This window comes from Rattus norvegicus, chromosome 6 (genome assembly GCF_021556685.1).
Source record: "Rattus norvegicus strain SHRSP/BbbUtx chromosome 6, alternate assembly SHRSP_T2T, whole genome shotgun sequence".
Classification (NCBI taxonomy): domain Eukaryota; kingdom Metazoa; phylum Chordata; class Mammalia; order Rodentia; family Muridae; genus Rattus; species Rattus norvegicus.
Window position 1 is genome coordinate 96,937,184 of NC_141539.1, and position 12,130 is coordinate 96,949,313.

The 12,130-nt window shown below is 43.9% G+C and overlaps 1 protein-coding gene and 1 pseudogene across 1 annotated transcript; one reads left to right on the forward strand and one right to left on the reverse strand.

Annotated features, from left to right (window-relative positions):
* Positions 1–399: 399 nt before the first annotated feature.
* L3hypdh (trans-L-3-hydroxyproline dehydratase) lies at positions 400–11,303 on the reverse strand. The gene is given in 5 exon segments (NM_001108031.1): positions 400–989; positions 4,374–4,511; positions 4,594–4,716; positions 6,716–6,885; positions 10,489–11,303. Coding segments are annotated over 5 exon segments (1,065 nt in total). The 5' UTR covers positions 10,997–11,303; the 3' UTR covers positions 400–863.
* A 143-nt stretch (positions 11,304–11,446) lies between these two features.
* On the forward strand, positions 11,447–12,129 carry LOC108351253 (60S ribosomal protein L9 pseudogene; annotated as a pseudogene).
* Position 12,130: the final 1 nt, after the last annotated feature.

Here is a 12,130-nt window from a genome sequence, read left to right on the forward strand (position 1 = left end):
GATCTTCTAGACTTTCCTTCTCAGAGCCCTGTCAGTGAAGATTAATGCACCACTCAAAGTCAGCTGATAGGGCATAAGATGAATTTCACTGCAAGGTTTATAGATTTTTTTTTACCCTTGTATTTCGGTAATGTGGCATGAGGCTGCAGAATCAGTTCTTAGAACCAGTGAACAAACCAAGGGCAAAACGGTCAACCGAAAACACAAGCAAACTACCACCCCCAAACCAAATGGCGCCATCTAAAGAGACAGCAAAAATCTGCTTACCATGGTCTCTGCAGCGTTGCTTGGTGACTCTGTGGCACTTGGGTAGCAGTTGGTGTAGACGATGAGGGTTCTGCAGCAAAGCCAACAGCCCAGCTGCAGCTCTAACGGTGTCTGTCAAAGCTGAGTCCTGATCCTTCCAAGACTATTTATGCCACGTGTTGAGAACATTATAACTCGCCTCCATGAGCACGAGGCCTGTGGCTGGCTTTATTTTATTCACACTGGAACATTAAAATAAACTTACAACATTTACTATTGTGCGTTCTATGGGTGAAACTGTCATTCGAGAAAATGTACAAGAATTATCATTTCCATAGCATAGATTAAGTAAATGGGTTTTAATTTTGCCACATATACTAATGATTAAAAAGTTTCTGAATTCTTAGCACTCTGTTTGCCCCATCAGTGACATTTATGCTCAAAAAGTTGGCAAATAGGAAGTAGGATACCTTATATTTAAAACAGTGTACTGTTTTAGAAAGTACAAAATTTAGCCTATAGGTGTAACTGGATACTGGTTTGCACATAACAGAGAGGGCATCAGCTAAAGGTTATTACTTTCTAAGGGAAACCTTTAAAACTTATGAAAAAAAAAGTCACTTGAGAAGAAAGCCATCCCTTAGTGGGTCATCGTCTTCCACTGTCAGGTTTGCTGTCCCCGTGTAATGGGCTTGTCCTGCAACTTCCACTATGACGGCTTTGAAATCTCCACACTTTGCTTCCTGAAAAAGAAGACAAAAAGCATGCTAAGAAACTCTTCCAGTTGGCCGGCGCCTTGCCTCTTCGGTCTTAAAACTGGAGAAGTCTACATGTCAATCTTCAGGCACAGGAAGGTTTTAAAGTGAGTGACAAAGTCAGATGTTTGTTTTAGTTAATGTACCTGGAAAAGGGGGCAGATGGGAGAGGGACTAGAAGCTTGGAAACCTGCTAAGAGGGAACTTTAGGCTACACAGCGACATTCTGTCTTAAAAAAGAAAAAAAAAAACTTCTTAACTGATACCTGGAGTCATAAGACAGTATTTAGTGGGGAGGAGAGATAATAATTTGGAGGTAGAATTGATAACCTGACAATGCAGACAGACAGGAAACTGAATATGAAAAATTTGACTGTAGTTTCTAGCTTGGAAGTGCATTATTTATGCTATTAACACAAGTGAAGGAAAAGAGAGTGTGGTGTTTTGAATGAGAACGGCACTGTGGGCTCATACGTTTGAGTGCTTGGTCATCGGTTGGTGGAAATGTTTGGGAAGGATTAGGAGGTATGGCCTTGTTGGAGATGTGTCGCTAGGGAAGGCTTTTGAGGTTTCAAAAGCCTACTTCATTTTCAGTTCTCTCTGCTTCCTGCTTTTGGACCAAGATGTAAGCCTCAGCTACTGCTCAGAGCCATGCCTGCTTGCTTGTTGCAATGCCCCCAAACACGACAGTCATGGACTCTAGCCCTCTGGATCTATTAGTCCCAAATAGATAGCTTTCCTTTATAGGTTGCCTTGGTCATGGTATCTTATCACAGCAACAGAAAAGTAACTAAGAGAACACATGAGACAGAGGGGAGGGGGGAAGGAAGGAGGGGGAGGAGTTATTAATAGGTACAATTTAAGATACTTAGATACAGCCACATAAAGATGAGTATAGTGAACCATTTGACGGTTAGACTGGACAGAGGTACAGAATAGTGAATGGACGGGTCAAGGATGAAGGTTTGAGACTTATCTCAGCAGATGGTCAAGAACCGAAGTCCAGGAAGTAGACAAAATAGTTCAATGGCATCTAATTGGAAAAAGACTAAAAGGAAGCTGAGGACCAAGTCTGGGATCACCTAATTGGGAGCGCAGGGGATGAGCATGGGAAGGCACCATCTGAGATCTGGGAAAGCAGGGGGCCTTTCTAGCGAAGGAGTGCAGTGCGGAGAGGAACTGGCAGGTGTAAGATAATCATTGACGATTTGCTGTGTTCTGAGTACTAAATGTTCCCCAGGGGTTAATGTAAATATTTCAATACTTGGCTCCTAGTTGGTGGTGCTCTTTGGGGACCCTGGAACCTTTAGGATGTAGAGAGCCACTAAAGGAAATAGGTCACTGGGGGTGGCCTTAAGGGTGTATAGTCTAGCTCGCTTCCTGTTCACTGAGCTTCCTTGATAGATGGCTTCCTGCCACAAGGCCTTCCCAGTGTACTGCTGTGTTGTCCCAGGCTAACTGTGCCTGAGCCTTATGGAAGATATTCCCTTGAGCTATAAGCTAGAATAAAACCTTCCAGTGGGTATTATTAAAAAGTAGTTAGTACAAAATCCTACCTGTGGTCTTTGATTTTTCTAATTTTTTAAAATAAGAATAATTGAAAGTAAAAGTAAAATGTCAAATACTAAATCAAGACACAGTAGTTCCCCTATCTATCATTCTTGCAGTGTAGGCTGGACCCAGGGCCTTGTGTTTGCTGAGCAAGGGCACTACTCCTGTGGTGGTTTGAATGAATATGTCACCGGGGGTGGGCTTTGAGGTTTCAAAAGACTCACACCACTCCTAGTGTGCTCTCTGCCTCCTGAGTTCTTAACTTCCTGTTGCCATGCCTGTGATAATCTCCTAGATCCATGTAAGGTTTAAATGAAATAGCATGCATAAAGTTCTTAGCTTGGGAGCCACCATACAAAAAAGTTCCCAATAAATGCTGTAGGTTACTATTTAAACCCAGATTCTGAAGACATTGTGGTTCACATTACATGCAACATAGATGGCTTATGTATTATACAATCAATGTGTGATGTGTGGATCCTTAGGTTAAAGGTATCTCAGTATTCAGAAAAAAAAGTTTAAAAGCAACTCCAGTGTTGTGGGTTGCTCCCCATGTTAAAGGACTCTTTATCCGTATATTCATTCACTAAGGTAGCTTCTCTAACTCATTTACTACCGAGCAGATTCATTGTTAGTACATTTGCAATTTGATTTAATTACAAAAATTCTACTTTTTACAACCCACACCTTTTACATAGTACTGTATGAAGTATAATACTGTATAAAGCCACACAACAAGTCAAATTCCATAGGGGTTCCAAAGGCTAATGTAGTAAATCTCAAATCTTTTAGTCTCAGGATTCCCTTACATCTGAGGCCCTCTAGAAGTTCTTCTTTATGCATGATCTTTATCTCCCAGTACTTATTGGTAATTAAGACTTTTTAAAATATTTTTAGTTGAAAACAAAACCAATTACACAGTGATGTATACATACTTTTTATAAATAAAGATAGCTGTATGGCAAAGAGTTATAAATTAGGAAAGTAGCATTGTTTTGAAAGAGCTAGAGTTGGGGTCAATCTGAGGCCAGTGGGAGAATTCCACCACAAACCTCTGAGCACAGAAAGACCCCTCCCTTCCAGTAGGAGTAGAGTTAGTTCAGTTCCCTGAGCAACTGCAAGCTAAACTGTCAAACAAAGCCACCTGTAACTCCCAACCGACCTCCCCTTGACTCCCAACTATCCCCCCTGGGAAGTCAACTTGGAGGTCACTTTGCCCCATCAATAATACCCTGCCTAGTTACCAATTTTTTGAATTCTGCCCCAGTTGTTTGCAAGGTATATAATTCCCTGTCAGAGTCTGCTCAGGATCGTCTCCTCTTGAGGTGGGAGGACCCTGACATGTTGGAATTAAACTCCACTTGCCTTTGCATCGATCACTGCCTCTGTGAGTCTCATTCAAGAGGTCCTGGAAGAGGTTCAATTCAGACCTGACATAAATTCGGACCTGTTTTACATTCCTGCGAGCCTCTCTTGTCTGTCTCAATAGAAACAGCTGGATTCTCACCTGCTTCTGCATTCAATCATTCTCTTGGTTGGGATATCGCTCATCATGTAGGGGGAATACTTCTGAGAGCGTGAGCGGAAAGCAAACCATGTCTTAGTTTTATCATGAACATATTTCTGACCCATGGAAAGCACAGTGGGTCAACCCAGAGGTGCAACACTACATTTTAAGAATTGATGTTCCGGTTGAACACAAGTTTTTACAGGTCTTCCAATTGCTCATCTGAGAGTTCAGTGAAGAAGTGAATCCAGCACCCAGCTCCTGCCTTTCCTGTCTGAGAAGACATTTACGTATAAGGCGTCAGTTACACTCACCCTCACAGCGCAGCCCGTGAACACCGAGCCGGTTGCACTGCTTTTGAAGGCTCTGGTCTGGTTCAGCTGCAGAAGCCCCTTATGATACTGCAGAGCAATTCTGGCTGTCACTCCGGACCCGGTGGGGCTTCTGTCGACCTGTTTGAGAATCAGGAATTACAGACGTGTGAGCGTTGCCTATTAGTTGCATGTTTGAGCCTAACAGTTACAGTCTTAATACCTGCTCATCTGCAAACACGCAGATGTTGGTGGTGGGCTCCTCGCTATAAACATCTTTTCCGTCCGTTAAGATAGTTCCATACAGAAAGCCAAGGTCTTCACTCTCAGGATGGCTTATTTTAAACTGCAAATAAAACAACCACACGTAAAAGGTTTTGATTCAAATTCATCTTAAGAATGTCGACAGCAGACTCTTAGACATAATCTTCTCAATGCGTATCTTTTTTTTTTTTTGAAATTACCTTGTTGAGGAGGTTTGCAAGTAACTGCTTGATATTATGTCGTTCTCTTGGTAAAGTTTTATTGGCAATTATGATCCTCATGCTGAGCTCCTGCAGAGGAAACTGCTCTGAATCTAACCTTGACCTAATGTGCAGTCCTAATTTCTATGCATGCCCAGCATGGATTCTCTGCAAAACTCTGAGTTCAGGATGAGGAATTCCTAGGCTGACAGTGCCTGAGCTAAGACCATCACAGGGAAGGGGAGAATGTGGGGAAACCCAGCAGAGGAAAACTTTTTAAAAGGAAAGTGAAAAGGATTCAGAGGCTACTGGCAAGTAAGAAAAAACTGGACCAAGAAGGAAAAAAAAAAGACAAAATAAAAAACAAGTAGTGGTTTCTTGCAAAGCACTGACTGACTGCACACAGAGACACACAGCACAGGACAGTCAGTGGGAAAGAATATCCAGGCCCAAAAGAACTCCCAGTCCAGGTAAGTATGTTAGTTGAGCTTTTCCTGGATTTCTGTGGAATCTGATAGTAATGTCTGAGATTGATGTAATCATTGTATCTGATAACGATGTCTGAGATGACCACAATCATCATACATTTATCACATGCCATTTAAACAGACCTGGGTTCCTAAAGTCCAGTTTGTCAAACCAAGTTAAAGAGGCCCGCAAACCAGTTTTCATTGCCTGAAGTCCTATGCTGTCTTCCACTGTAGCACTGAGCATGGCATGCTAGCTCCTTCCACTAGGTCAAGATCCTGGATACGCGTGTTTGTCCTTCCTTTGGGTCTCCTGCATCTAGCTTAGTGTCTGACATATGCAAGACTTTCTTGTTAAATATATGCTAAAGGAGTATGGCTGAACTTAGAGAACATTAACTTTGGACTTTGCTCTACAAAAGGTCATTCCCTAGATCTGCATCGACAATGTAGATGGCCTGGCCAACAAATGACAAAGCAATTCCTCTGCCCAATACTTTGATGATGGAACTTTAATTTCTCAAAGTACAAGGACTCTGCATTTTCTGAGTCTGCCCATTGTCATTATGACCAGCCTGAGCAGTTCAAGCTTTAATGGAAAGGTCAAAATTACTCCTTTTATTAAGAAAATGATGGAAGAAAAAAAATGAGGATTTTTTGATTTTATTAAAATGAAATGGAATTATTTTGTATTTTTAAACCATTAGCTGTCTGATAGAACAGAAAACGTATGCAAATTAATTAAAATTTGCAATAAAATAATTCTGTATATTGGTAAAATGATAGCCACAGAAAAATGTTAATTTCAAACAGGTACCCAAGAAGCCAGAAGAGGGAATCAGATGGTTATGAGCTGCCATGTGGGTGCTGTAAATGAACCCGGGTTTATTGCAAAAGCAGCCAATACTTTAAACCCCTTAGCTATCTCTTCAGCCTAATGTTACATATTTTCATTTTTCCACTTAAGTTCTAAGTCTTGTTGAACTAAAGCCTTGTCAAGTGAGCCGATAATAATGATCAATATAAACATATTAAATAAAATCATGCTATCTTTATGACTATAAAATCATGTAACAAAACATTCAAACTCTGTAATGTTTTACCTCTGAGTCCTGATTCAAAGTACATTGGCAGGATTGTGCTAGAATGAAAAGAAAGGAGTCACTTATCACCTAAATTGACTTTATTTTACAAAGCAGGAAAACCGAAGACACAGGGAGATGAAGTTACAAATGCTCTCCGTGTCAAAGCTAGAATTCACAAGTGTCATGCTGGAGCCCTTTAGGGAGTACACTATTAGCATGAATAAATATTTAAGTGCGTCTGTGCCTAATTTCCTTAATGGATGTGATCATTTGTATTTGTCCAAGCCACAGAGGGAGACATTGGTCATCAGGGTAGCACTGGGACTGACCTGTGCTTTCACCGCTCCTGTCAATGCGCTTGCTGCATTCACAAGATCCCTTGTCTTTGCAGAACACACATCGAGTCCTAATTTTTCTGCACTAACAAATGCATAAAACGCCCCACCGTACGCAATGTCCACCACCACCTTTCCATGGCCAGGAACATCCACTGTGAGGTCTGAAAGAGGCATATGTAGGAATGTGTGTTAGAAAAAAAAATCACATTGTTTTAATTATGTTTACTCTAAAGGAGAAACTTCACAATGAAAAGGAATGAAGCAAAGTGTCAGGTAAATGAGAGCTAGGCCATTTTCCCATTTAAGTTGACTGGGGGTAAGCTAGAATGTATCCGGATGTTTCATTTCTCCTCCATTAGATACATACATCTGTTAACTACTGGGACATTCTCCTGTGAACACTACAAAGGAATACATACTAATGGGGAAGGCGTCTATGAGGACTTGAATGAGATTTACAAACTGGTTATCTTCAGTTATAATGCCAAACATATTTTTATTGATTTTTTAAAAAATCTGCATATAGTAGTACATGTCCACTCCACTAGCACTGAGCTTACAGATTTGCACAAGGCCTGGTTGCCATTTTTTTTAAATCATGTATTTGGGGACATTGGAAATGAAGAGACTCAACCACTAGTACATCCTATGTGCCAGACACATTGTTTACACTCGCTCCTTAATTACCTCAGCACCAAGAGACAGGCACTATTAACTAAGATACTCCCATTCTTCTGAAATCCCTACCAAACAAGTAAGTGATAGACCTTGGAGTCAAACTGAGAAGCAGCTGACAGTGAAGTCTCAGCCTGCTCCCCTGAAATATGTAACCTGTATTTAGAACTCAATCCAAACCCGAAAGTCTTTCCTTTGGGCTGTGTAAGCTTATCACTGGGATTTTAAAATGTGTAGCCCAGGCTGGCCTCGAACTCGTGATCCTCCTGCCTCTGCCTCCTTCAGCAAATCCTACCGGTGTGCGCCACCACAACCGGCATCACTGGGATTTTAAATTGATTCCCTTCACATAAGTCTTCAGGCATACCTACCTGAAGAGTCTATACCATGTGGAAGATTAAAGAGTTATAGGATGGATAAGTAAAAGAACCTTTATAAGTTCAGTTAGACAGAAGGATAAAATTTCAAATCTATGGATGAGTTTGGATATATGAGTTTTCCAGAACATCAAAATATATCTTTGTGAATTGCGAAACTGTTGAGAGGAAGACAGTCTTCTGGGCTTGGGTTTGGATTCCGGTTCTGCTTCTCAGTCCGGCACAGAAAATGGAATTGCTATGTTCCCTTCAAGTGTTGCTTTGAGAACCCCATGCAGTAGCACAAAGAAAGCACCAGGTATAGTTTAGTATGCGTGGTGAATGCCAATATGAAAGTCAAATTTTAATTTCCGATCAGGATGGCATTCTCAAGAGGACCAGATAACCACAATTGCCAGTCTTCACAGTCTCCAAATGTCACTGATGTGGCTACTGATTCGATCACTATCATTTACAGTCTATTGTAGTAGACCCCCGAGGGTACAGTGAACAGTATAAAGGTAATTCATTGTGTGCGTGTGTGTGTGTGTGTGTGTGTGTGTGGGGGGGGTTACAGTGAGCTCTGTAACCCTCCCAGATGAGCACTGGTGACACCTTCATTTCTCAGGTGGTGACTTTCTCACACAAGGCCACTGAGATGCGAAGGGGCAGATCAACTCTCTTCAGTACCATCCCCCGGCTTTTATGTGCTTCCAAGAAGAGGATGTAGGATTTCCTTTTCCTCATGCCTCAGTGGGACCATTCAAGTCGACTAACTCTTGTGCAGCCACACAGGAATGCTGTGGGAAAGTGTGGTATCGAAAGTTCTGGCTACTCTGCTTTGTTATGAACCTGAGACTAATAGGCAGTTGCTGCTGCCACCAATTGTAGGGTCTCACAAAGTGGACTCCCTTCAATCTGCTGCTTGAGTTGCTTCTGAGAAACTAAGTAGCCAGCTAGTTAAATGGCTAGTCTTGAAAAACCAATAACAATAATATTGTTATTAATATTATTATTAAATCATAAATAATTTCCCCAAGTGTCAACTTAGACATGATATCCATACACTCACAGGGCATCAAATTCCTCCAAGGCATTCTTCATCACGGGTGTTTCCTCTACTGAGGCTGTCCTAAGCCTGTTCTGCTGCACTGTCATTTATGCCCAGGCTGAACGAGAGTCTAATTATTCAGGGAGGGAGGATCAAGACCAGTTTCTAAGAATGCTTTGCACAGCTTGAAGACTTGGGAGAAAAGCAGTGGTAACGTTATTCTTGGACTGGCTAAACTGGATCCCCCGTTTACTTCCAGGCGAACATTAAACATCTACATGGACAAAGCTCAAACCAGCAAGTGTGTCTGACCTGCCACGGTGGCAAGTTTCTTGCTGGATACCCTGAAACCCAGAGACAATAAAAAATGATTACGCAATGTTTTAAGTAAGTGAATATTTTATGGAGGTCACATTAATAGCTATCCTGGGCAAATGGGTCCTGCAAGTTGCATGCTGGACACTTGCTACTGGGACACCTGGGATGAGAGATAAACAGCAGCTGCCAGGTGATTCCGGAGAGGGACGGAAGCTCCTCTTTGTAAATGTTCTCATTATGCAGATTCCCTGTTTGGCCAGACAGCAAAGGATCTATACTACAGAACCCAGAGACCCTGTTCATGGTTCTGTATCTCCAGGGAAAAATCCTACATATCTTGAAGTCTCTGTTTCTTGACAAATTTTTTTTCAGATATTTAAAAAATTCTACCAGCACTCAAGAAGCAGAGGCAGGTGGGCAGAGGGTCACCCTAGTCAACATAGAAATTCCAGGGTTCCATTCCAGCCAGGGCTACACAATGACACCCTGTCTCAAAACAATAAAAGTGATCAACACCTATTAACTTAAAAAATAAAATTTTAAGAATGTTTCATACCCTCATGACTAACCACAAAAACCTCTGAGGTAAAATGAAGGTACAGCAGTAGACAAGGCCCTGGGTTCGGTCCTCAGCTCCAGAACACAAAAACAAAAATAAAAACAAAAACAACAAGAACTATAACAACAAAGCCCTAAGGTACAGATTCAAAGGGATTTGGGATTTTGCCTGAGGCTGCATGGCTTGGAGGGGGTGTGAACTTGTGTATCTAGCCAGTGACTTTGTTTCTCAAAAGGACAGCAATAGCTTTGCCTACAAATGCAGTTCCCTCAGAGTCATTTAGTTCCTCACCAAAGCCAGGGGGGGGCGGCTCACTGTGTAGCCCTGGCTGGCCTGAAATTGACATCCCTCTCCCAGCAGAGGGAAGGCACTTACTTAACAGCTGAGGAGAAGAGAGGTCACATTCAGTAACTTATTAGGAGTAATGTGCTTACCAAGCACTTTCTAGGATATACTCTAGCTCTGGTACACACACTGTCCTTTGCTCCTTAACTTCAGTCTACCGTGAAGTGTCTACGAAAGCCTGACAAACAAGGAAACAGAATCTTAAAGGAAGCACAGAATTCTTCCCCACTCCACTCTTTAAGTTCCCGCAGGCCTTGCATGTATGGATCGATCTTCTCAACGGGATAACAGAATTGCACCCATTAAACTGCTGAAGAGTGTTTGCAGTAATTTGGAATTACCTTTTTATTAATTGCAAGGGCAGGCAGGGTGGGTTAGTTGAGCAGGTATATTCAGCACAGAGCAGTGGTTAGACTCCTGGATTGTGTCTCAACGGGGCCTAGAGGGTCTCACCCTTTACCTGAGGCCAGGACAAAGGCTGGGACGCTGTGGAAGCGCACAGGGCCGCAACTACGGCCACCTTCACACTCCACGAAGGCGGTCACCAGCCCGCACGGGCAGTGGATGTTGACCTGGGCCTCCCGGGTGCCTTCTGGGGGAGCAGGCACCAGTCCGAAGTCGAGCGCGAAGCGGCCCAGCGCCAGCACCGCGTGGCCGCACATGGAGCTGTAACCTTCGTTGTGCAGGAACAGGACGCCTAGGTGCGCGTCGGGCAGCTCACTGGGTACTAGGATGGCCCCGTACATGTCCCGGTGGCCGCGGGGCTCGAACACGAGCCGCCGCCGTACGTAGTCGAGGTGTTGACGCATGTAGCGCCGCTTGGCCAGCAACGTGGGCCCTGCCACCTCCGGACACCCGGCGTGCACGATGCGCAAAGGCTCGCCGCCTGTGTGCATGTCCACCACCGACAGTGCCGGCGTCCTCGGGTCGTGCGGGGGCAGCCGGCTCACTGCAAGCGCCGCTTCCATTGTCTGCGTCCACTCCAACTGTTGCACTGCACGGTGGTGCTCTCTCCGAGTTGGGGGCGGGGGGGAGCGCCAAATCCCACGGGAGAAGGCGTAGAGCCGAGGGCAATCTCAGGATCAAGCCGGCGAGTAGAGACTACCCAGTGACAAGCGCCTGGAATCTTAGTGTGTGTGCGCCCCAGCTAGCTGTGTGAGCTAGACACACAGCCCGGGCGGGCCTCCGAGACAAGACAAGAAGGGTGGGCAGGGCTTAGAAAACTAGTCCTCCCCTGTCCCCCCACCTCCGGAATGGGGGCGTGTCTCCAGAGGCTTGAACACCCGGAGGGGGCGGGGCTAGGAAGCTAGACAGCTCGGCGGGGGCGGGGTCTCGAAGACTAGTCAAGTGTCGGGGGCAGGGCCTAGAAAACTAGGGGCGGCTCTCGGAGATTTCAAAGCAGGGTAAAGGCGAGGCCTCCCTCTTTGCCCCTTCTACTGCGAGAATGAAGACCATTCTCAGCAATCAGACTGTCGACACTCCAGAAAATGTCGACATCACTCTGAAGGGGCGCACAGTCATTGCGAAGGGCCCCAGGGGAACTCTGAGGAGGGACTTCAATCACATCAACGTAGAGCTGAGTCTTCGTGGAAAGAAAAAGAAAAGGCTCCATGTTGACAAATGGTGGGGTAACAGAAAGGAACTGGCCACTGTCAGAACCATCTGCAGTCATGTTCAGAACATGATCAAGGGTGTAACACTAGGCTTCCGTTACAAGATGAGGTCTGTGTATGCTCACTTCCCTATCAACGACCCAGGAGAATGGGTCTTTGGTTGAAATCCGAAATTTCTTAGGTGAAAAATAGATCCGGAGGCTTCAGATGAGGACAGGTGTTGCTTGTTCTGTCTCTCAAGCCCAGAAGGATGAGTTAATCCTTGAAGGAAATGATATTGAACTTGTTTCAAATTCAGCGGCTCTGATTCAGCAAGCCACAACAGTTAAAAACAAGGATATCTGGAAGTTTTTGGATGGCATCTATGTTTCTGAGAAGGGAACTGTGCAGCAGCCCGACGAGTGAGACCTCAGTTTCCTAGTTCCAGAAACAAGATCCTAATCACAAGTACAATTTGGGCTCTATGGGGACATTAAAAGATTATATATT